Here is a 26028-nt window from a genome sequence, read left to right as displayed (position 1 = left end):
CAGGAAGAGGGACACTATTTTTGTACATGTCTGTAAATAAAATTTTAATACATGTTTTTAAGCTCAGAGTGTTTTGGTCCTTTCTTCCATTATTGTGAAGCAAAAAAAAAAAAAAAAAAAAGTCTGATGCACCGTCACTAAATCCGCCAACAAACGTGGACAAAAACACGTAGAGTCACATCTTTACAGAACACTTTATTTACATGGCCCTTCACAGTGTAAAATAGAAACTTTATTCATGGAAATACTTACAAAAAGGCCATTTTCCACTGAACATTCTCTTTAAATAGTACTCTAGGGTTATTTACATCTTTACAGTGTATTCAAAATACTCTTTTGGTAGCGGCCTCTTCACAAACAAAGACAAGTATGGCAGATTTTGGTCCCTGTCCAAGGAGGGAGGGAACAGAAGAGGGCTGCCCCCTGAATCAGAAATCAACTCTTGACCTCCAGACCTTACTTAATTATTTGTGTATATTTGAGAAAATTGAACAGGCCTGACCAGCATTGTTGAAAAAAAAAACTTTCGCAACAAAAAGGTACGTTTTTCTTTTAAATTACATTAAATAAACATTCTCAAATTTACACAAGTGCATTCACGGTTAAGTGACAAGAAGTTGGTTTGAGATTCATGGCGGGGAGGAGTTTTGGGGACAGGTTAAGTTATTTGGCAGCGACCAGCATGTTGGGACAAGCTGGCATCCGAGACCTTGGTTCATCAACACTCCAGGGGACAACAGTTTGTGTTGCATATCAGCTGTTTCAGGCTAAAATTAAGATAAAAATGGGGGGTAAAAGTAGTTCCAATGTTATTGCTGATTATGATGTGTGTTAGTTCCTGAGCTTTTTGTCCCTGTATTTCAACATCTGTAACCAATGATGTTGCATCATTCAAAAATGATTTTAACTTTGTGTTGATCTCTCAGAAAACCTGTAATGCAAAAGACACAGAATTTTTTAAGTTTAACGTTTCCAGACGTAATGAAAACTGTGGATCAGTTTTGTCAAAATTATTCATTCTGAAGTTACTACTCAATAATAATAATAATCGTCAGTCTGGTAGGTAAACCACAAGTTGACAAATTAATTACTTGAGCCAAGTCATACTCAGCATTAGAGTGCTTCAGTTAGTGGAGTGTAAAGGTAATTCCAACAGTCAAACAGAACAACAAACTCATCATCCCACAAAACAAACAGTAGAAGACCTAAGGGAAAAGTAAATGAACGTAAGGGAAGAAAAGTGTTTCATAAGCATCTCCACTGGATCCTGTTTGACCCTGAGTTACCAACACACAACCTGAACCCTTCTACACTGTCGCTCCATTACATCATCATCATCATCACAAATAAAACACGACTGAACATAACATTCAGGCGCAGGCTGCTATCTGTTGCTCTCCAGAAAAGTCCTGCACTCCCTAGTTTTATCCACCTTGTAGTTTGAGAGATTCTTTTCACTTTGTCTTTTAAAAAGAAGAAAATCTAAATTGGAGGAGGAGAATAAGCGAGGGGGACGCCTCAGGACGGGTTCCCAGATCAGAAAACAGCCATGCTCAAATGTTCTACAGGCCAAAAATCTCACTGGGTAGACAAACACTTCACCTGTAGCAATAAAATGCTTCCTCACTCCCCCTTTTGGATATCTGAAAACTTGCATCATCCAGGGTCAACACTGACTTTAGTTTAAACTGTGTGCAAACCAATGCGACCATCAATAATGTTGAGTCCACTGAAGAGGTGATAGCTTGAGAGCTAGATGCTTTGTCTCGTCTCCGCAGGGGCCCAGTATAGGTGGGGGGGGGGGGGTGCGGGGATTCAGAAGGACGTGGGGCATTGTCAGGTTCATTTTTATTAGGTTAAGTTTAGGAATGAGCCAGTCTCAGAGCGTGTCCACGTGGTTCATGTTATTGGATCTGTTGTGGATCTCTTCGAGGAAGTTTTCCAGCTGCTCGATGAGAACACGCTTCTTGAACCTAAAGCGAGGAACAAACGATAAAAACAAAAGTTTGTTTTCTGTAGCAAGTAAGTCCATTAAACCAAACATTTGAGGCGTTTGAATAGTCACATTTTCTTATGTCAGGAACAGGATGCTGCTGGTGATCACAGCACTAGGATATCATTTAGAACTGCTCTTTTTCTGAAGAGAGTCGTAAAGGGCCTAAGCAAAGATAGTTGAGCGATACAGGATCTACAAGCGAAACGCAGGTGATTTGTTTCTTAACCACATCTCCAAATGGTTCTGTTCCAGCGTATTTAAGACAGCAGGGTAATACAAATAAATGCTGTGACATCAGAGGAGGGTTTAACTCTGTACCTGGCCGCCTCTTTGATGATGTTTTGGAGGAAGATGAGTCGGGTGTCCAGAGTGCCCTGGATCTGCTTCAGGAGGAGGAAGATCTTCTCGTAGTCTGAGACAGAAAGAGAAAGTGAATGAGGAATAATTGCTCAATTATTGCTGTGTTTTCTAGGACAGCAGAAGTCCTCAAGTAAAGCTGGGTATTAAACCTCAATACGTTTTGTATACTGACCGCATTCTCCATAACATCAAGTATCAAAAACGGTCAAGTACCAGGTCTTCTTTACTTACTCTTTAGTCAGTTATTTGATGATTTAAACTATAGTTCTGCCAATGCTTTCTTTAATTCAGGCATAGGTCTTTAAATGGCTGCTTGTGTTTAGACAATATGTAACATTTGTCTTCTTATGTTAAATAAAAAAAAGAAGGCTTTTGAAGAAATAATGTGTTTATATTTCTTAAATTAAGGTATCAAATATCGCTTCGGTATATATACCAAACTCGGCTACCACATCAACACTGGTATAGAAGAATATCCATCTAAACCCAGCCCTAGTAGACCGTATATATTTTTTCCCCAACCCTCCCATAGACTATGTTTGGTTACGTACGTCGGCCAGGTTTTCTGATCTCCCTGGTGATGAGCGTCCTCAGCTCGTTGTTGACCTTGGTGGTCTCGATGTGGATGTGCTTCTTCAGAGCTGCAGGTGTCAGGTAGCGAGGCGGCTGGTCCTCCACCAGCACCATCTCCACTCCTCCCTCGCTGCCCAGCGGCAGCTCGCCTGCCTGGGGTTGCCCGTTCTCCTCTTCGTCCTCCTCCTCCTCCTCGTCCCCTTGCCGGAGGTCCTCCGGTTCCGCGGCCGTGTGGTTCTCCTGGTGGTCGCCAGGCTCTGAGGGTTGATCCAGCTCAGAGTCTGAGCTCTCGTCTGAGCCGTAGTGGTTCTGATTCAGGTGGTTGATGATCATGTCCGGTACAGCTGCGCCGTCATTCGTGTCCATGTCTACAGGTTCAGAGATTTAAAAAAAATAAATACCATTTGTTTATTTCGTTTGGCAATAAATTACTTGAAACGACAGACTTTGGCTGACATGAGCCATGTTCTTTTTTTACTTTTTCCAGGCATTTCTGTATTATTTGTGCTAAGTCAGATACATTGCAGAGTTGGATTGCATAGTTAGAAAGACTTGTAATTATACCTGTTGGCCGAGGGCTGGCAGGCGGTGTAACTGGAGGGGTGTAGGCTCTGCCCAGACGCAGCAGAGGCGACATGCAGCGACGTCTCTTGGGCCCTCCGCCCGTCATGTTGCTGCTGTCTCCTGGTCTCTTACCCTTGTTCTGAGGGCTGGTCACAAACTCATCTGCCTCGTCGATCATCATGCCCTGAGAGGGGAGAGAGGAAGGTGGTCAATTTACATTTTTCTAAATTAACAATTTTTGTCTGTTACTCATGAAAGAGGACCAGGGTTATTTTTTTTATATATATATATATATATATATATATATATATATATATATATATATATATATATATATATATATATATATATAAAAAATAACCCTGGTCCTCTTATATATCAGGGCCGATATATTACCTTCTTGTCTAGTTTGAAGGGGTTGCCGAATGTGTGGAGACGTTTGGGCTGTTCAGGGTCTGCGTCTCGAAGAGGCTGAGGAGCAGCTTTGAGGAAGTCTTGGTAGTTGCCCATCTGGGCTATTGGCACACTGTGGAGCTGGTCTGGACAGGAGACAGGAACATTTAATACACACACACACAAGCTGTCAGGCTTCCTCTATAATACCATTAGAATTCCATTTGCTATTTTTACAAATATTCAAATAATATTTGAATATGTAATGCTCATATGCAGCATGTTATAAATATGTACTACACAGACTGATCACACTAAAAACACAGGACTTTTACCTGGGAGAGCCGGGATCGCGTCCCGCGTGTGGCGTTTGTCAACCGTTTAATAAAGCCTTCCCAATGTTCTTTTCCTAAACCCAACCATTTATTGTTTCCCTAAGCGTGTGACGTTGGTCACGGTCGTGTTTTTGTAGTTTGTTAGTGTTACTAAAGCCTTTCCCAATGTTCTTTCCCTAAACCCAACCTTTTTATTTTTTTTGACGTTCTCGCGATAGCACGGCACGTGATGTGTATGTTTACCTTCCGCTGTATACAGCGTAGACATACACCTGGGGCCTGTTGCACAAAACCAGGATAAGGGATTAAGCCGGGATATTTAAGTTATCCTGGATGAATTTAGCTTTGACTTGGTTGCACAAAAGCAGGTTGAATTAAACCCAGCCATGTAACCATGGAGATTTATTCTTTGCAGTTAGCCTGCCGCCAGGCTAAGATTAATCCGGGAGTCTTATGTATTAAATCAGCTGCCGCTCTGATCCGAAATAAACGTGTTTAACAGTTATTCCGTTGTCTTCTGAATGTGTTCTGCTTTATTTTCATTAACATGCATTACTTGTCACTATTGCTGTCACAAGTTTGATGTAAGTCCTACTATTGTAGTTCTTTACATGGTAAGAAATTGTTGCACTGGCACCGGAGACACCGTGAAATTTGCCCTGTGCAACGTGGAGAGGCGGGGGGAGGCGGGGGGATCCTCCCACACCGTGCAGCGGACTCTAAAGGAGACTTTTAGCGTCAATAACGACGACAATGGCACCTGACCAAACGTCCGTGTTTTACGAGATGGGAGTGGGAATGTGTTGGAATGCCACAAAGCTTCTTAATCTTTTTATTTTGGTGCTGTCACACATCTGGGAGTGAGAAAAAAAAACCTGAATAATAGGCTATATTGTTTTACAGATATGCTTACAGTGTGTTTTGAAGTCACTTACTTCTTTTTCTAGTTTTTGTCCAGTCATGTTTGTTCTGTATGAACATTTATTGTAGAAAGATATTTAGAATTAGACATAGCTTAGAGAGATTTGTGCATATGGTTGTAAAACATATTCTCGCATTGTGAATGCAGGTTTGAAATTAAGCCTAGTCCTTAGGGTAAATTTCCCGAGGAACATTAATTCCCTCTGCTCAGTTTTAAGGCAAAGTAGGCTAAATAATAAAACATTTTATTTATATAGTGCTTTACAGGCTACTCAAAGACACTTTACAGTAAAACCAGCACATTTAGCACATAAAAACAGATACAGCAATACAACCAACACATAAAACAAGCATATTAAAAGCAATTAAACAGTGTACAACTTTGTAAAAATGTGGAGTGACTAGTAAGTAGATCTTTTTAAATCCTTACGCATTCAGTCGATCTGCTATTGTCTGTTGGGCTTTATTTCTCTGTCTGATAACAGCCGTATTTCCCTTTTTGCATATTATATGTTTCACCTCCTCGTAATTTTCCATTAAAAGCTGCTGCTCAGCGGGTTAAAGATATGCCGCACGCGACTTCTCCATTTCTGCATCAGTTAATCTGTGATCGATACCGTGGTCTATTTAAGAAAGCCGTGAACGTGCACTTATCCCAGCTATCTACACCTGGCTTGACATAGCTTCACCTTTTCATCCTGGCTCGGCAAACGTGCAACCGATTAAGCCGCGATGAGCGGACCACACTAAGTCAAGCTGTGCTTTTTCAGTTATCCTGGATTTCTTCATTCTACTTTTGTGCAACAGGCCCCTGGATAGCTCAAAATGCGTACAGATAACACGCCATTTGGCTTTAGGAAAGTGCCGTGTATGTTTATGCAAAGTCATGATGCCATGTTGGTACTACACTACTCAGGCTTATGCATTGTCAATGCCACTATAAGCATGTGGTTGTTGTTACACGTTCTGTCCACTAGAGGGACTTCCAACATCAGCCTGTCCTTGAACGGATCTATGTCATATATATATATATATATATATATATATATATATATATATATATATATATATATATATATATATATATATATATAGAGAGAGAGAGATATAAAACAAAAAATATCAAATTCGAATAGTAATTTCACCATTCGAATAGTATTGATTTTTTTACTATTCGAATTATATTCGACTTTCGGAATTCGTTCTAACAGCCCTAACACACACACACAGAGAATTCTTGCACTTAATACCAGCTAAAAATCTTTTCTTTTGATGACCTTTCAGTCAGTGGTTGATGTTTTCACCATGACATCAGTTTTGGGTGTGGTTACAGGAATACCAGAGCACAGTTATGACCAAACCCAACAGTGGGTGTGAGAAACAAGTCTTGCAAAGTGACTTACCTGAGTCCTGCCCTCTGAGAGTACAGACGCTGGTGTTGAGCAGGTTCCTCCTCATTCGGCTGAGCTGGTCCAGCAGGTGGCTGCGAGGGATGTCGTAGGGATTCCTAAAGCTCTGCGGCTTCAGGCCCTGATGAGGACATAAGACAGAGGGCATTGTAAAGACAGCGATGTGAGTTTAAATTGGGCCAGGAAATATGGTCGTTTTCTGATGAAATACTGTTGTACTTTGGCTATAACAGAGAGGATATAAAGTGGATACTGTCTGAGAGAGATGAACATTTTTCAAATGCCAAAGCCCTCAAACAAGCACCCAAACACACTTCATCTCAATGAACACCTCAGGAGGATTGTTGGCTGGAAAGCCAGGAAGACAGAGAAAGTCTAAGCAGAAAGTGAAAGAGATTTTAGCAAGGAACAAGACTATCATAAATGGTAAATAATATTTGATGAATGTAAATATTTAAAGTAAATGCAGCTCAGTAGAAAAGAGTAAAAGAAAATGTTGATGTGTGTAACCATGACTGAATAACTCTTGCTTATAGAATCCGTTTATCCTTAGAAAAACTTTGATTTTAACATTAATAATAATCCATTGTTACCTTGTTGAGCAGTGCCAGCTGGAAGCCCTGGAACTCTTTAGGGTTGAACTCCAAGGGCAGAGTCGGAGCCTCCCCAGAGAGACTCTGCAGCTGCTGAATGAAGTCCCTGCGCTGGGCCAGAGAAATACCTCCACCTCGCCAACGCACCTTGATGCCGGCCTCGGGTGGCTGTTTCTTACCAATCAAGGCAATCAGGCGGTCATACTCAATTTTTGACTGGAAATGTAAGCAAATAAGTAATATGACTAGATGCATTTGGAACACAGTCACATACAGTATCTTACTTATATACAAACAATTCGAAAATATGCACACAAGGATTGACTATCATTTTTTGATACCAGGGTCAATATGATATTGCATTTTTGTCACCCATATCAAACATTAATGTTTTCCTTACTTTAAATTTGCTTCTATACAATTAACTATAAAATGAAGCATAATATTAACAAACACTGTATCTATGCATTTTGTTACTTGACTGTTTTAAACACTTTTTTGTTTGTTATTGTCAAGTTACTTAAAGGTTTACTCAAATAGGAGTAAATAATGCATTTGGGGACAATTTTTAGCTTTGGATTTGTGTGCTGGTGAGTGATTATAGCAGCAGGACAGTGGATGTGAGACTGACTAAAATTAGAAATAATAAGATGCATCAGGCTAACATACAGACACTGATTTTCTGTGATACTGTATGTGCCCAAAGGTAGCAAGACAAAACATCCCAACTTCTTACCTGTTGGCTGAGCTTCTTCAGGTAGGAGACCACGCTGTAGCTCAGGCCATACTCCATGTTGTCAGCTAGCAGGTTTGGTGCTCCCATGATTCTCAGAGCCTTCCTCAGGGACTGTGGGAAGACGAACAACAATAAGACCAGTGTATATTTTTTATGGATTTCCTATGTTGGCACAAATAATAAAAAAAAACACTTAGAGACGAAGAATGATGAGCTCAAGTCCACTGACCCCGATATAATATGGAGGCATGGTCTTCAGGTAGTTCTCAAAGGACTGCCGCCATTTGATGGTAGGCTTGAACTTGTGCACTTTGATCAAGTCGTCTGCAAGAAAGAAAACAAATTTAGACTAAAAAATTACGTTCATCTTTAACATTTACTGTATAAAAGCCCCCAGGTTTTGCAAGAGAGACATTTTACATTTCTTACTTTTTCAGGGATTAATTCTGATTTCTAAAGCCTGTGCCAAATAATAATGAATTTAATGATTTAAAGATAATGACCCTCTTAATAATGGCACATTATGACCATGTTTATTTACATGTGCTGAGGAATGTGGAGGCATGCATGACACAAAAACACAAGTACAAAAGACTGGTCCTATGTCTACTTCACTCTAAATGACAAGATAATCACAAGATATTACAAGGAAGTATTGATGTCACAGGCGCACACAGTTACAGTAAAAATGAGGGAAGAATGACAAATGTGACATGGATCCACCAGTCTTACCCAGAAGTGGCAGAAGCACGGGGTAATTGTAGGGCATCACAAACAGGTTGACACAGTTGAGAGCTGTGCTGGCCTTTAAGTAGCCAAAGGGTTGGCCCAGGTCACTGTACTTGGCACTGTTACACACAAACACCTAAAAGACAACAAGGAAATCAGTCAAAGTGTGGTGACATTAGAACTCTTCAACCAGCAAACACAAACATATGACAATGCAGAAGGTTGTTTTTTTTAACTGTCTCAATATGCTGCTGGTTCACTGCAATATGACCATGAACATGATCTGTAGCCTGAGCCATGTCCATGCGCCTATTGCTGAAAAGTATGAACTAGCTCTCTCTCTTTAAAAAAGAAGACTGCACTTTAAACACCCGCTGTACAAGCTAATGTTTTCACCTCAACTAACCTCTGGCTAAGTAGAACACAGCGTATGATAGCTGTGCATTTATTACTGTAAAATTAAGTATACGTTTCCATTAATGTATTTAACAACAATTTGTAGAGGGCAGACAAAAACAAGTCTAAATGTTTACAGACAGTTTAGCGGCCCCCTGAGGATGTACAGCAAGAAACAAACAAGTGGGATGAACGAAAAATGGAGAGACAACTAGTAATAAAGATATTAAATACAACATTCACTTGATTGTCCCACATTGTAGAACATGTGGTTTGGGTTTTCACCCATGCTGCATCCATAAAACACATTCCACACACATAAAATATAAGGTTAAAACTGCTACAGGAAACAAGAAACATTTCCGAGGACATATTAATAGAACACACACACTGATGCGAAAACGGATTAAAAAAAAGAAAACCTATAAAAAGGTAGGTAGACTACAGGGATGGAAACCTATTGTCTTCCATGCAGTCTGCAAGAGTTGGACTTCCATTTCACAGAGAGGTTACCAAACCAAGTGGTGATGCCGTATTTTATTAGGCCCTTAAAGACCGCCTGATAAAAGACGACCATAAACTTCTGATCAACACCGTGAACCCCGAGTCAACAAATGTTGTTGTTGTCTGCTTTGGAGACCCTAAACGTTCATAGGAAAGTTTGGTCTGAGGGTGGCAGCAGAGGAAAGACCATGAGATCTACATCAAAAGGAGTGTGGCCGGGTTAGCTCAGTTGGTAGAACAGGCGCACATATAAATAGGTTTACTCTTCAACGCAGTGGCCCGGGTTCGACTCCGACCTGCAGCCCTTTGCTGCATGTCATTCCCCCCTCTCTCTCCCCTTTCATGTCTTCATCTGTAAAGGGCTAAAAATGCCCCAAAAAATAATCTTCAAAGAAGGTTTTATCCTCTTAGAATTACAATATTTTGAGTTAGCAACAAAAACATCTGGATGTTAAATGCTGATGTTTAGCTGTAACATTTTATATGTTAGCACAGCAACATAACATGCTAATGTTTAGTATGCACTGTATCATTTAACATTTATTTAGGGGTTTATCAAAGTTGCCGTGTCAGAAATCACCCTCTTGTTCACTCATTCATTATTCCCCTCATAATAGACAATCAGTAACTTTTACTCTATAAACGAGCAGTTAATTGAGATTTTGGACAATTATGAATAATCATTTGGATCAGGGTTTGAAATGGGGAAATCTCTAAGTCGCCATCAACTCACAGCAAATATGGCGGAACATTTAATGTTAGTATCCAGCTTTGTTGCAGAATGAAATTATCATCCAACCACCAGGTGCAGAGGTTAGAACAATATGGATTTCAGCTTTAATGTTGAAGTCCTTTCCCACAAAGTGTTAGTTATTTTTCCTGTGTTGTGGTTGTGATGGTGCTGTACCTGCCAGCAGGTGTGCGGGGACTTCCTCTCCAAAATGTACTGGGTGAGAGGCGAAGGCTCCAGTTCATACTTGTCAAAGGGCACCTTGTCTATCACCATGGGCTCCGCGTCCAGACAGGAGAAACGAATGTGGGGGTGGGCTGAGCGGGGGGGCTGGGTGGGGCACAGAGGGAGAGGTAAATACTGTTATAACACCGTTATGTTACATCACATTAACATTCTGCACTGTAAAAATCATCATGTAGCTATAATCATGGATACAGAATAATGCACTTTTTTTAGCCTGTCTGCAAAATACTGTATTTGATCTCCCATCTGAACTCAGGATTATTGGTTTCATTCATTTTTATCAGCTGATATTTAAGAACATAAGATTTTAGATGTATTGTTTTTGTGTTATAAATGATATTACTGTTCAGTTATGTTTCCGTTTTCTCACAAGTTGTCATGTAGTTTTATAATATTAGAAAACACGTTTTGAAGATCTTTTCCATCTACTGTTTTACTGTTTTAAGAAACATAGTATATTGCCAGATACATATCAGCTATATTGCGCTGCTACCTGCCCTTGCGTTATTTGTTCTATTGTGCAATATATTGCCCCGTGTAATTCAGATTTTTTTTTAATTTTTTTTTTTTACCTTCAACACTTCCCTTTTTGCGCCATTATTATTGTATGAACTGTCTGGCTTTTTATGTTGAGTGTCCATGTGAACAAACAATATACTTTTGTTTGTCTTTTTTCCTTATACAGTATACTGTATCTTCATCACGAATGGAGTTTCTTTGGGCCACAAATATATGCATCCAATCTTTGTAAAAAATTTGAATTAAAGATAATCTCTGTAAGGTTTTGCAGAACTTTAGAATTATTCCCCTATTGCTCTAGGACCTAAGTGATGAATACAACTGTCAGCTAAATGTCCAAGATATAAATGCAAGAAATTCAACAGAGGCTTTAAAAAGGTACTATGAAAGATGCATGGTCAACCCATACATTTTTATGATTTGGTGATTTAGCTTTGTTGATTCTTCCACAAGTTTCTTACCAGCGTGGGGGAGTTCTGGTCCGGCCAGAAGGCCTCAGGGATGGGCCAGTGACCGATGGGGACACCAGTTTTGGGGTTGGGTCTTACGTAAATCAGCTTGTGACAACAATGCCAAGCCTGTGGACCGGACTTCACCACCTCGACTGGAGCATCTGGACAGACAGACAGTAACAGAGGAAGCTGACTTCACAGGTAAAACAACCATCAGCCATTTAAGACAAGAAGGTTTTTGTGAGGTATGAAACACAACATAATGATTTGGATAAACTGTAACAGTGTGTGGGCAGTTTAAATATTAAGTTGGGGCTTTAAACCGTGACATCCACCAGCTGCTTATGAACCACAGTAAAGAAAAGCTCAGGGGGGATTAAAAAAAAAAAAAAAAAACACGGGGAGCGGGAGAGAGCAAAGAGATTATCTACTAATCAAACCGATGCAGTGCAGCAGTTGCCAAAAAGGTTTTTCAGAAATAGAGTCATCAATGAAATGTCATGAAACGAAGGGGTCTCTTACCCTCTAAAGGAGGAGGGTCAGGCCCAGTCTTCTCGAAGTTGATCACCACTCCACTCTGGATTTTCTGCACCAGAGACTCCAGACACTGATTCAACATTCGCTGAGAGAACACGCTGTAGGAACGTCCTGCAACACAGACACACGAAAATGTGAATAAATTAAACCGGATTCCAATGGCTTTTAAAATTAGCAGTGTGTAGGATTTAGGGAATCTATTGGCAGAAATATAATATAATATTCATAACTATATTATCACGAGTGTATATCACCTGAAACTAAGAATTTGTGTGTTTGCGTTATCTTAGAATGAGCCCTTCATATCTAGGGAGCAAGTATTCTTCCACAGAGCCCGACATGTTGCACTGCCATGTTTCTACAGCAGCCCAGAAAGGACAAACCAAACACCGCCTCTAGAGAGAGCATTTTGCGTTTTTACGTTGCCTGAAGGCACCGTAGGTTCTATTAAGCAACCTCACTGCTAGATGCCACTAAATACTACACACTGGTCCTTTAACTGAATATTGAGGTATTGAATCCCCTTATTAAAGATGAATCCTTTCCAACTCTCTTTAGAAGTTTTATCTAACACTGTTAAGGCTGCACAAATTCATAGGTCACAGTGGAACAAGCTGAAAGAACAATATTTTACATTTCATCAAAGTTATTAGTTGCTTTAGCATTAACATTGGCATCAGAACACATCCAGACATTATCATTTACTAGATCATAGATCATTTCTGGTCACCGAATTAATTTAAGTCCAATATTCACTTTGACATTTAGCTCCACCAACTCAAAAAAAATATCTGGCTCTTTAGCTGCTAGATGCTCCGCTCCACTCCTCTTCAACAGCTCTCTAATGTTTGGTGCTAAACGGGTAGAGTGCAGTAAGTTTATCTGAGCTTGATAACAGGAAACAGCTGCCTACTGCTGCTGGAACAGGGTAAAGGCTGAATCACACAGTAAATGAGCCATAAAAAACTAAATACTGAGCTAGAATATACTGAAAGCTAAATACTGAAAAGAGACTGGAAGGCTCCATGAAGCTGAGGGAAACTACTAGAGATGGGTGATAATTATCTGTGGGTTTGTTACAATGAGCGACCACTTTTACATAACATGTAGTCAGAGTCAATACACAGTTTGGCTAGTTATAAATATCTCTAAAAGCTATCTAAAACTCAAGTTTTGAAAGACAGATTACATTTAGACTTTCCATTTAGTAGTCCGGGGTAAAAAGTTCCAAGATTAATCTTTGCATCTGCACCATTTGCCTTTACTCAGTGAATATGTGTACATTTGCATAAAATGTTATGTGTAGACTGTGGTGACTCATCAGAAATAGTACAGCGAGGGCTACATGATGTGTAAAATTGTGGAAATGAAGTTATTACAGCGTAGACAAAATGATTATTTTTGCGGGGAAAAAAGTATGTGATAGCTACTTGCTTGTGAAATAAAAAGAAGGGTAAGTATCAAGGATACATTCTGGGAAGCACTTTGACATTCATCTTAAAAGAAGAATCAAATTGACGCAAAGTTAATCAAATCAAGGAAGATCAGTGCCAATATCTATCTGAATTATCTAGATAACATAACTATCTGAATGTTCTGCATGTTGCTTTTCTTGTGAGGGAAGAAAAAAGATTTGAGACCCAAAGCTTAAAGAATCTGGATATCTTACCAACTTAAAACCAGATCCAAAATGGTGCCAGCTTTCAGAACCCAAACCTAACCATGAATTTATCAACCACCTATTAAATTACTAAATATACATTGCATTATACTGAATGTAGAGTACTCTTAGTTTAATTCAAAACACTGCAGCGCTGGACTACAGATACGGAACAATTTCAATTGCTCTCGACTTAACACTGTACTCATGTTCATGGGGCTGTATCAGTCCTTTACACTCACTACATGTTACCGGCATGCAAAGAGGTACATTTGCATGAAACGTAGCTCTCTAAAGCTCTGAATCTGTTTTAGTTTATTTGTCACAGCATCAGTCGAAGGACAGCGAAGGTTGCATGAGTAAAGACCGTGAATCAGACACACTGTCTTACAAAGCTACAACTAATTAGTCTAATTCAGCCTTCTGGCCATTTACTGCCTCCAACTTCACCTCTGATGACCTTGTTATGCACCCATTCACTCACTCATTTTCAATAGGCCGTGGCTTTGTGTCAGGTCTGCCATCAGCAGTAATGGACAGGCAGCATGCACTGTAGACTGTCACTGACAATGGAGTTGTGTCATGTTCTGCATTCAGCACCACTGACTGCTACACAGAGCTTTGGTGTGCTCTGTCTCTGTCTCTCTATGTGCGTTAATCTTAACCTGCCATCAGCATCATTCTAGTCTGTTCCTCCTGCCAGCTGCTTCCAAAACCAGGCAGCATGAGGACTGGAGACAGGAGGGATACAAGTCTACTTCTATAAATGGATGTTATTTAAAACTGGTAGGTAGTAGGTACTGTAGGCAGCCAGGGCTGGCCTGGATAGAAGTATTTTGATGCGTTGTGAGTAAGACAAAGGCATTTCCAATCCTGGACCAAGTGGGAAAATTTGAGCTTTCTAACCTTAATCAACAATTGCTCCTGAAGTGCATTTGAGCAAAGCACTGAACCCGACCACAACAGCTAGAGCAGACCTGCTCAACGGTTGAAACAAGAGCATATTGTGTTTGTATTGTGTGTTTTTTTAACTCCCGTTGGCAAACCTGTAAACACATGTAACTCTGAATGTTGCGCAAGATGGTGCTGAGACAGAGCTCGGGGGTGTGTGTGAGTGAAAAACAGCTGCCAAGGCAAACTTTCTTACAAAAAAAAAAGAAAACCCCTCTTAAAAAAAAAAAACACTCCAGATTTATTGTTATTCTCTTCCTTTGTATTGATAGAGACGATTAATCAGCTGCGCAACGGAATGCATTTAACAAATAGCTATTTTGATCTGGTGTTCTAAATACTTTGAGCTTGTCGTAGCATGTTCCACTGGGCTCTGCTGTAGAAATGAGGCTTGGGTCACTCCCAAAAGGAATATGCCTATGATGTTTTTCCAAGAAAAGGTTATAATGACATCCATTTACAAATAATTGGCCATACTTTGTAAATAACAAGTAACTTAAATATTCTGGTGTACACGTGAACAAAGAATATTTGTTGATGTCTTTACATTAGCCAGCTGTTTGAGATGATTGAAAAAAAAAGAAGGTAAGAAAGACTATGTAGTAGAAGAAGAGGTTAAATTACATATACTTTATTAGTAAATGCTGCAGACACAAAGGCCTCTAAATCTAATCATGTAAATTATGTACACTGGTTTTCTAAATGTTTGGACTGTTTGAAATATAATTTCAAAACGTATGAGCTAAATGCTGGCTCGGCTTTATATTCATTTGCTGTGTCTTTTAAGCCTATACAGGCTTTTTTTTTTAAAAACATTTTTGTAGTTATGATACATTAACAAAAAGACTATTTAAGTCACATCAGCCAAATTTAATAAAGAAATTAAGACAATGTCTTTGTTTTGAGACCCTAAATTAGATATATATATATATATATATAGTGATTTATTATTGCACTTCCATCAAGTGTGGCGACTTGTCAGACAGATTAAAGAAAGGATTGTCAAAATCGGTGCAGCAGAGGTTGAGATATCCTGTGGGCACCAAAAACACTGGATTCTACTATTCCTATAATGCAACTCAATAGCATCGTTCATTAAACCTTCCCATCCCTCATCTTTCAAACTCCATTTCCCGAATTTATAACACGTCTTCAGTCAAATATTTGAAATCTAACTCAAGAGAACTCTTGATTTCTTTTCAGACTTGACAAAGCTCCTCTAGAGCTGCAGAGTTTATACTATAATTAGTATAAACTCTGCAGCTTCTCATTACGAGTAAACCGACCTTTATGTGTAAAACCTGTGGAACACCACCAGCTTTTACTCAGTCCGCCTACCTCCAGTGACCTCACACATTGGGGTGATTGGAGAATCGTCGGGCGGGACGCCACCGAGGGGTTCGGGCTCCACCGAAGCGTTACCAGGGATGCGCAGCACCAGAGCGAATAGACGCTGGTCCCAGCGGAAGGGCTCCTTGGTCAGCTCGCTACCCGGCAGCGGGGTGGTCAGAGGGAGATGGAGCTGGACGGTGGAGGAGAGAAACAGAGGATTGAATGTTACTGACACAAAGAAGCATGGATCATAGCTAGAGACAAAGTTTTGGACAATATACAGTACATACACCAAGATACAGAAATTATGCAAGCATAATTAGGATGGAAACGCCACTTTTAAGATTTACCGTTTTTTTTTTTTCTCGGTCAAATGGCCTTTTGAAGGGGAGAGCTAGGGGCACTACTATGATAGCATCAAAATCACTATTTTTAAAACACTAAGAAGGCTCGACACAACATGAAACTTTGCTCGAAGTATCACCAGGGGCTCTACACATGAACTCGAGCATTGAGAACATTGTTTGTGTACACAGAGTTTACTAAAAAGAAAGGTTTTAACAACTCACTGTAGCTGTTGGTTTTTCCGCTCGCCGTCCATCTAGCCAGTCAAAAATAGTCGATCTCCGAATGCAACGTAACAGGAGGAGAGTAAAGATGGAAAGATCCTAAAGCTTAGTTCCATATAAATGCACAGATAATTTGTTGTTTTGTCGTTAGTGAAAAACAATATTGACGTTGTGGTTGAAAAAGGAGCCTCATATAAGAATGACATTTCCTCCTATGGAGTCCGTTCATTCGCATTCGGAGATCGACACTTTTTGACTGACAAGATGGCAGATAACGTAAACAACAACAGCTAAAGTGAGTCGTTCAAAACCTTTTTTAATAAACTCTGTGTATACAAACAATGTTGTCAATGCTTTCGTTAAGGTGTAGAGCCCCTGGCGATACTTCGAGCAAAGTGTCATGTTGTGTCGAGCCTTCTTAGTGTTTTATAAATAGTGATTTTGATGCTATCATAGCAGTGCCCCTAGCTCTCTCATTCAAAAGGCCATTTGACCAGTAAATCTTAAAAGTGGCGATTCCGTCCTAAATATGCTTTTAAACGAAAGTTTGACTCGGGTACATTCACAAAAAGACCCTAGGTTGCATTTTGGTGAGAGTTACGCTTTAAGTGCCTTAATTTAACATATATTTAATTCCCTGTAATATTCAAAAAACAGATATTCCCATTTGGTTATCTTATCTATAGACCTTTTCTTTCACATGAACATGCAGAAACTACATCCAGAAAATATTGCTATTACAATATAAAATGATATAAACTATATAGTGTCACAGAATATTTAGTTCATATTGCCCACCCCAAGTCTGGGTTGGCATCAAGTATACAAAAGCATATCTGTAATTATACAACAAAGATGACCTAATTAACATTTACGCAAACACAGACTGCAAACTGTGCTATTAGTGCCATTATAAGATCTCACAGTGTTGATGCATTATCCCTTCATGGTAACAGGCTTTTATCCATCATACTGCTCCTCAAATATAGATTGTGATTTTCTCATAAATTATCTTTTCAGACATTTCTTAGGCAGCTCAGACTTTTAAATATCGCCAGAAGAGCCGCAATTAAAGTCAAAACGTCCGACCAAATGTCACTCTGTAACTTGTGCCCAGTCTGAACAAGCCTGGAATTATCACAGATGGCATAAATTAGACTGAAGAATCAAGGATTTAAATTGTATGTGTTTGACCTCCACAAATTTTGCTTCTCAAGCTACAAAACTGAATGTATGGCTTAATAGAGCGGGTCCTCTCTATCTCACATGGAGTAGCAGCACAAATATTCTACATGGATGACAGACATGACAACTTGCAGATGGAGGCAGAAATAAATGAATAGTTCAAGGCAGAATAAGTTACTGAGTCACTGGGAGGACAGCTGTTCTCTGACTAGCAGACCTCAAAGGAATCATCGTGTTCACACAGCCCTTCAAAAGGCAACACTACATGCTCACACGACTGACCTTTGTACTTCTGTATCATCGCTAGAGCTAAAACTACTTTGATAATCAATTAAACTACTAAGATTTTGAAAATTCTATTAATTCTTTAAGTCATTTACCAAGCAGATTTGTCCAAAAGAATTGCTGGTTCCAGCTTTTCAAATGGAAAGAATTAAAAAAATTTCTTTTATATTAGTTGGTCAGACAAAAAAAAAGTCAATTTGGAAACATCACATTGGGCTCTGGGAAATTACGGTGGGCCTTTTTACACTATTTTCTGACATTTTAAAGGCCGGAGGATTCATTGATTAGTCTTAAATGTGACCATTTGCTGATTTGTTAGTCCTTTATGAGAGTGTCTATATATATATATATATATATATATATATATATATATATATATATATATATATATATGCGTTTTTGAATTCTGGTCACATAAAACGAGCCATTTCAATGTGTCAACTTGGGCTTTGGGGAGTTGTGAGGGGGTATTTTCTTTAAGATTCTCTGACACTTCTTAGATCAGACGATTGAGAAAATGATCAGTAGATTAATTGATAATAAAAAAATATCATTAGTTGTAGGCCCTACCACAACATGACTTCAAAGCTAAAACTGACTAGCGTTACAGTTTCTATCTTTCTTCTAATGTGACGATATTTAGTTAGTGATAGCTCACAGTAAGACAAGTAATATCCTGTGAGCGTACAATACGTCAGGACTGTTTTGCTTTATATAGTCATGGGATGATTCTGACCCTAACTATTAAAAATGATTTGTAATAGTAGTTGTCCTGTGTGTTTAATTTTAGCCTCCGTGGTGACAGATCATAGGGAAGGGTTGGATGAATGCTTGTGTTAAAGTAAACATTGTGTGATCAGACAGGCTCCTGAGTTGTCATCCAACCAAGCAGGAAGCACTCCTGATGTTGGCTGACCTCGTCTTGGACTCCACCGCTGCTGGTCAACTTGTTGCCGTCAGTGATCGTGATTATAATGGCGGGTTCGAGGAAAAAAGGATTCCTTCCCTGCGAAGAAAAAAAGACGACAAATTCACAATTAATTAAAATACTTAACCAAATTGGCAGACAAAAACAATGACAAAGAGTCATGCGCATTTACAAAAAAAAATAAAAACGCTAGAATTTAGCAGGTGTATATTTATAGCATTCTAAGGGATAAATGAGTGCAGATAACGTATCATTATACAGCTAAATTAAAGGGGATCTATTTTAAGTGAGCGGCTAGAGAGAGTACCTTAACTCAAGGGAATAATGCACAGAAACAGTAAGAGTACAGTCTTTAGCACAGAGTGACAACATCTGTACATCTATGAAGAGTATTAGTGTGTATCTGCACTATATGGCCACTCTATCCTCCACAATGACAGAGTACATTACCTGAGGATCTATGTGAAACCTCTTTTTTGCTAGACCTCACAATATGTCATGACACCAGCACTTCACACACTGACAAAATGAAACTGGAGCAGCACTACATTTATCACTTTGCATCAGCCCTGTGGGATCTCCACAGAATAACTTGGTTAGTTAACAGTGTAAAACCTCAACGCAGTCCTGTCAGCAAACAGTCAGCACACTGGACCTCACTGCAGAGTCACACAGAGTTTTCATAAAGGCCATCCTGTTCCGGCAGCGCTGTGATTATTAATGGATGTGGACCCACTCAGTTTGGACTCAACCTGTAGGCTGTGGTTTCTGCTGAATGATGGATCTGTCCAGTTACACAAACAGCCCAAAGAAAACAGAGCAGGATACTACCAAGACCCACTGTACTGTAGGTATCCATGACAACCTTGCAATTTTTTATTACCTCCTACCCCAAAATCCCATTATATCGAGCACTTTCTTAGCATGCAAATGAGTTGGCGATGAGGCCAACTTGCCAGACGATACGACGAGATGATCATCTGTGTCACATCTGCTCACTTAGCTTTACTGTTGCTATGCAATTAGGTGTTGGTCATAAGGGGGCTAAAAAAAGGCCAAATGCAGCTATTCAAATTAGATTTGGGGACATCACATCAGTTCATACTGATGATACAGAGCAGCAGCCAGCTCTGCTCCTGTGATCTCGTCCACTACAGTCTGACAGGTCAGTGCATTATCACGTGTAGAGCTGAAACGATAAGCAACAGAAAAATAATCACTCAGTAATTTCATAAATACTCAAATATGGAGATTTGATTCTTTTTTGTCTTATGTGAATCGGTCAATAGATTTGGGGATATTTGTCAGACAAAATAAGCCATTGGATGACATGACATTGGGTTTTAGGAAATTGCGACCAAATGATTAAACGAGAAAATAATCAGGGCATAAATCAATGATGAAAATAATCAGTAATTGGAGCCCCAATCATCTGGAGTGGACTTCATAGATGGGTCGTCTATGTAGTCAGCTACAGTCCATCTGAAACAGCAGGATCAGCTGGTCTGCTAACACAATGCCAGGCTGATGGAGATCCATTAAAGCCAGGTTTATCATCCGGGCTGACGTGATAACTTCCGACCAAACATCACCGGTCATATTATTTCCTCACTAGCCTCCTTTCCTGTCCTCTATTTCTTCTGCTCTTTCATTGCTCTCATAATGAAACTGTGATAAGTGTCATGATTACCCGCTGGCTGGCTCCCTCCCTTCCTCCAAACTTATCTTCATCTCCCAGGGGAGTCATCTCAGATGCCTGGTAACCTAGAGGGCTCCTTGTTACTGCAGAGAGAAGCACTCCAGGGCAATATCAACTCCCCCACAGCCTTACTCCCTTTTGTCTTCTCCCTCTTTGCCAAACTGAACGTCTTACACCATGAGCACTTACGAACATGAGGAAGAAAAATCTAATTTTTTTATGAATTGGAAATTGGAAAGAAAAGCGGATGATATTGAGTTATTACACGGGGCACTTCAAATACATAGTCAACAGAGCACTGTGAAGCTACCACATCACTTTGCCTTTGATTTACAGTCCTTGAAGTAAATTAATCCAGAAAAACACATGACAAAGAAAGGTGTGTAGAGTCATCAGAGCGCTGATGAAACCTTTGACTGCTTAGGGTTAGCTTTTAGCTTTTTTATTAGTGTAAATGTGACTATTGCTCTCAAACTAATCTGCTACCACATTATCTTCTCATAAACACATTCATGTTCTGCAGAAACTCACTTGTTCCACTTCCCTGCACTTACAAGAAACAAAAAGAGCAACTACATAAAGATACAACAGAAAGCAGCTCACGAGAGATGTGATGCACTAGTACTAAAACAATCAGTCAATTAATAAATTAGTCAATGTACTGAAAATTAATTGTTTTATATGATTGTAAACTGAATTTGGTTTTGGACTGTTGGTCGGACAAGAGTAGTAATATGAAGACGTCACATTGGGCTATGGGGAAACTGAGATGAGCATTTTCCATTATTTTTTTAACATCATTAAGACTAAAAGATATCTTTTTGTTTTTTGTTTTCAAAAGAGATTATTGATACTACCAATAATTGTTAGTTTCAGCCATTTAACAATGGTCCTTATACCACTTCTTTTGGAAGGACATAAGCTAAATACAATCTAATAGTTAAATCGGTTATGATTTAAAATAGAGTGAGTGTGCCATTCATTTTTAAACTGGCCTGCAGTTCTGAAAAAGCACAGAGGTGGTCATTAAATTAGAAATACTGTTAAATCGACCTGTCATTAGAGGTCAGTGGTGACCAGAGCAATAAACAGTAACCTTGACCACAGCATGTGCCGTTTGTGTTTACAGGCATGTGTCTGTGTCACAGTTTATAGTCTGTGTCCTTAACACTTATGCCAGTGTGATAGTGAGGTCGGTATTTGAAATTCAAACTGCCTGAGAGTGTCTAACATACATTATGTATGCTGTATGTATGCATTACCCCAGATGGTAGGGATCTTCTGTTTGTTACTTAGGAAATGCTAGTAAGCATTCACTATTGCTCATCTCGACTTACCTCCATACTAGAAAACAGACGTCCAGGTTCTACATCAACCCCAAGCGTGCAGACTCACCTAGCAAATCAAACTGGATATGGGCTAGACGTTTAAGCTTACAGTTGTAATGACTATTTTGGCAGAAAACTGCAACTCATTTCAAAACACTGGACAGAAGACAAGAAAACCTCACAGGGTGATGCGATACATCTACTGCAAGCTGTTACTCGTTGCTTTCAAATGAGACTAAATCGGGATAGATCCACTCTGGTCATTTTGTATTACACTATACTAAGTGGCTCGATGAAAGAAGATTAGAAAAGTACTCCAACTGTAAAACACAATCTCACAATTTCTATCTAGCACAGCTTTAATTTCAAAAACTACCTCCCTTCCTCCCTTGGAAGTTTGACCACACAGAGACGTGATGTCATTAGGCGGTACTTTTTGGAACTGGGCCTGTAACATTGAATCAGTTACAGACCTTGTGAGCTCAAAGAATATTTGTTTGCCATATTTAGTACCAATTATTTTTTAATGCCAGCTGTGAATTAGAGCAACTCCGCTGTTCAGCTAGAGGAGAGACTTGTTTTAATTTCACAAGTTAAAAAACTGAGTTGTGCAACACAATGGAAATAACATCTATGATGTCTAGATTAGGGCATTTTTTCGTCCTGTAAAGCTTTTTTTTTTTTTATATCCTAACGTTCAGGATCTTGTGAACAGAATATTTAAATCATTCAAAGACTTTCCTGTGAGATAAATCCCAATGTTTGTTGTTGACTCAAATAGAAAATAAAGTAAAAAATTACAGCATTAGTAACCAACTAAACATTCCAGTAAATAAAAATCAATGTCTTTCTTACAAAAAGGGTGAGACGGGAATTTAAACCCAAATCAAGTTTAAAGGCCCCCTGGCAAGCAAGAAAAAACACTAAGTTACAATTTTCTTCATGGCTACCAAGCAAAACATTAGCCTTAGCCCTGCTACGTACTTCTGCTCAATTTTCATTTCCCTTCAGTACTACGTCTGGGTTTGTGGTATATTCGCGGGTTGTGTCTGGCCAAATTTTTACCGGTCCAATCAGCGAACAGAGGGAGTGGCTGAGAACGATGACGTTGAGGTCGTGCACTAGTTTGAGTTGTAGCTCCGTAATGGCGGTGGAGAAAGATACGAGTGAAGCCATTCGGTCCGTTGTGGCAGCAATGCTGCCGAATATCCAGAAGTTAAAGCCCGAGCAAGAACAATCTTTGCTGAGTTTTGTTGGTGGCCATGATGTCGTGGCCCTCCTCCCCACGGGGTTCGGGAAAAGTTTGATTTTCCAGCTCGCTCAGTTAGTGGTGAAGGAGTTGGCTAAGGCGAACGCTAGCGATGCTAAGCCGATGTCACGACCAAACGTTAGCGATTGGTTATGGCAGATCCAGAGTGGCTCTGGGCAGATCCAATAGTTTTGAACTTCAACAGAGTACCCGCCTTCAAGGAAGTTAACACTTGTCAATGGAGAGAGGCCAGACTCTCTGTACAAATGAAATGTACCAGAGTCTGGTAGGACCAGGCTAGCAAAACATTATGCAGTCTGAAAAAAAACACCCAGCAATAAATCACACCTTTATGAAGGTTTTAAATGTTCAGTTGTTGTTGAAAACATTTCAGAGAGGTGCCGACTCTCCGTTATGGTCCTTTCAGAAGCTGTACTCTTACTGAGAGGGGTTTCAAAAAGTGTGTCCACCTCATTTATGTCAATGAGAATAAAAACATCTCTCATCATAATGCAATATAATTCAACAGCAATTCCTTCTCGATCATTAAGTTGAAAGAACACCTCTCTGAAACAGCTTCAGCAAAACTGAACATTATAACCCTTATGACGGCAGGGGTTTAAAGCGGACCTGTTGTTTTAGAGTGCTTTAGTTTTAGCTAGATGTAGCTACTAAAATAACTTGAGTGCAGATCTATGCAGACTTGGCTGTTAATCCCTCCAAGGCTGTAACGGATCCTTAAATTTGAAATACATCATGCACTTCTAGGGTTTAAGTGTCAAAGCTAATTTAAAACCCTAATCTCTGTACATTTAAAAATGTTAGCATGAAGCTATACATGGTTTAAAAGCATAGTGGCAGTTTTTAACACCAGAGGTCCACAAATCAACGGTTACTAAAATGAAAAAAAATAAGTTGTTCCTGTTTCTTTGTAACTTTGTTGCGGTTATGTTTGTGTCATAAGCACATGACTGAAAGTGTGTGGGGTCACAGTATGCCGGTGATTGATGCTTGTAAGACTGGGGATAGGGGAAGGGGAGTAGAGGGTGGGTGAAGGGGGTCTGTAGGGGCATATAGCACCTTGTCATAACACTTTCATCAACTTGACTTCTTCTCTGCCTCTTCAGTGCTACATACCTGTCCATAGTTGTCTATCCCAGTCACTAATCTATTGAGATTGAGTAAATCAAAAGCGGTCCTCAAGGACTGTCCAATAGATGTGAGTCCAGCTGCTTGGAGGTTCCTCAGCTCTGTCATGAATATGGCATGGCTCTCTTTCCATCCAGCCTTTAAAAAACAAAACAAAAAAATGTTGGTTAATAACATGCACAAAGGTATATAACTACACCACTGTTGTGAGCACCAGACAACTTCTGCAGAAGTCAATGCTTAACTTTATTTTACTAGGATTCTGAACTGATAAACATAAATATATAGGTCGCTTCCCCTCTATTTGCCCAAGCCAATCATTTGACAGCACTGCAGTTAAGATCCGTTTCCACCAGGCTACTGCGACCGGTCTACGATCATAAATTATAAAGTGGCCATGTGTGCCGGGACTAAAGTGGCAATTTGGTCTAAACAAGTAAAGTAAGCTAGTCTGTCACCACCACCACCACCACCACCACCCCCCCTCCTCCTCCTCCTCCTCCTCCCTGTCCCCCCAGATATCACCTCGCTGTATAAATAACACCCAGAGTTCCTTGCTGCTCACATTGAAACAAAATGTCGGCCATGTTTTAAAAGGGGTATGAAAGCTCCTCCTGAAGATTTTCTCTACACAATTGATGTAGTGATCACAACGTGGTGGAGCGATGGACGGACAGTCAATCTGCGCAATGTAAAGCTGGACATGACCCGAAAACAAACTCTACCTTTATCCCGAACGGAACGTCTTCAAAATTTACCAACATATACCGGTCCCCTCGGCTCGCCGGATCTCTCCCTCTGAGCTGTGGAAATAGTAGAGAATTATTTACGGTTACCGAGAGATCGGGTTTGACAGGCGAGCTTGCAACAGTACAATCCCGCTCGGGATCTCCCAATATTCATGTGTCCCGTGGTTACAGTACCTTCATAAAAGTCTCAACAGCGCCTTTTGCTATGTCCAGATAGGTAGTGCCCAGATGGGTGCGCTGGTTCATTGAAGCGGACGTGTCTATCAGAAAAAGTAAAACGGGCATTGTGATGGTAATGACACGTTCTGCATGGACTTGATGTCAGTACAACCGGCCAAAACGCAAAAAGATCTTTTGTTCTCCTGCCGCCTGTATCACCTCTCAGCTAGCTAGCTAGCTGGCTAACTCTGTCTCACACATTCTTTCAAAAAAGTGTAAGAATAGTGAGTGTAGAAGCCCTTTTCGGGCAAACTAAACTAACAACCTCAGACCCTAGGGGCAGGTTATTGATTCACGAGGGATTTTGATAATTTTTACAATATTTTGCAAATATTCCTAAGTTTCATAGTAACAAAGTTCCCCCTCATAGTGTGTCCCTGCTTCTCCCTACACTGAATGCGCTGTGCGTTGTCCACTGGTTTTAACCAAAGCTCCGCGGTGGACCCCGCCTACCAAGAGGTCCATCATCGTCACGTGTAAAACATCTCACTCCTCATTGGCTGTCAGAAGCCACTCATTACCATATCCAAATAAGGCCAAAGCTTAGCCTCTCATGCGCATGCTTGCTTGTCTGAGAGGCAGGAATGCAAGGAAAATATCCTGTACATGCATTATGTGTTAAAGGACACAACATATGTGGCGACGCACTCTTTTCCGGAGCATTGCCGTATTGTTAAAGCACATTATTCAAGAATGAGCCGGTGTGTGCCCTGAGAGCTGAGCTAATCAACA

At 39.9% G+C, this 26028-nt stretch overlaps 1 protein-coding gene and 1 long non-coding RNA gene across 2 annotated transcripts; one reads left to right on the top strand and one right to left on the bottom strand.

Annotated features, from left to right (window-relative positions):
- Window positions 1–506: 506 nt before the first annotated feature.
- ints6 (integrator complex subunit 6) lies at window positions 507–25707 on the bottom strand. Its single transcript, XM_078262401.1, has 18 exons — window positions 25252–25707; window positions 25054–25131; window positions 24317–24466; window positions 18892–18981; window positions 15943–16126; window positions 11979–12104; window positions 11466–11617; window positions 10417–10569; window positions 8613–8745; window positions 8110–8204; window positions 7881–7991; window positions 7145–7360; window positions 6546–6672; window positions 3890–4032; window positions 3494–3677; window positions 2908–3297; window positions 2315–2408; window positions 507–1973 (listed from the first exon to the last, which is right to left on the bottom strand). Exons 1-18 carry the CDS (start codon window positions 25360–25362, stop codon window positions 1880–1882), a joined length of 2631 nt encoding a protein of 876 aa, XP_078118527.1. The 5' UTR covers window positions 25363–25707; the 3' UTR covers window positions 507–1879.
- LOC144525508 (uncharacterized) lies at window positions 6721–7604 on the top strand. The gene is made up of 2 exons (XR_013502690.1): window positions 6721–6977; window positions 7157–7604. It is a non-coding gene; the product is annotated as an uncharacterized LOC144525508 (long non-coding RNA).
- Window positions 25708–26028: the final 321 nt, after the last annotated feature.

Source organism: Sander vitreus, chromosome 11, assembly GCF_031162955.1.
Source record: "Sander vitreus isolate 19-12246 chromosome 11, sanVit1, whole genome shotgun sequence".
Lineage (NCBI taxonomy): Eukaryota > Metazoa > Chordata > Actinopteri > Perciformes > Percidae > Sander > Sander vitreus.
This window is presented reverse-complemented; position numbering and strand designations above follow the sequence as displayed.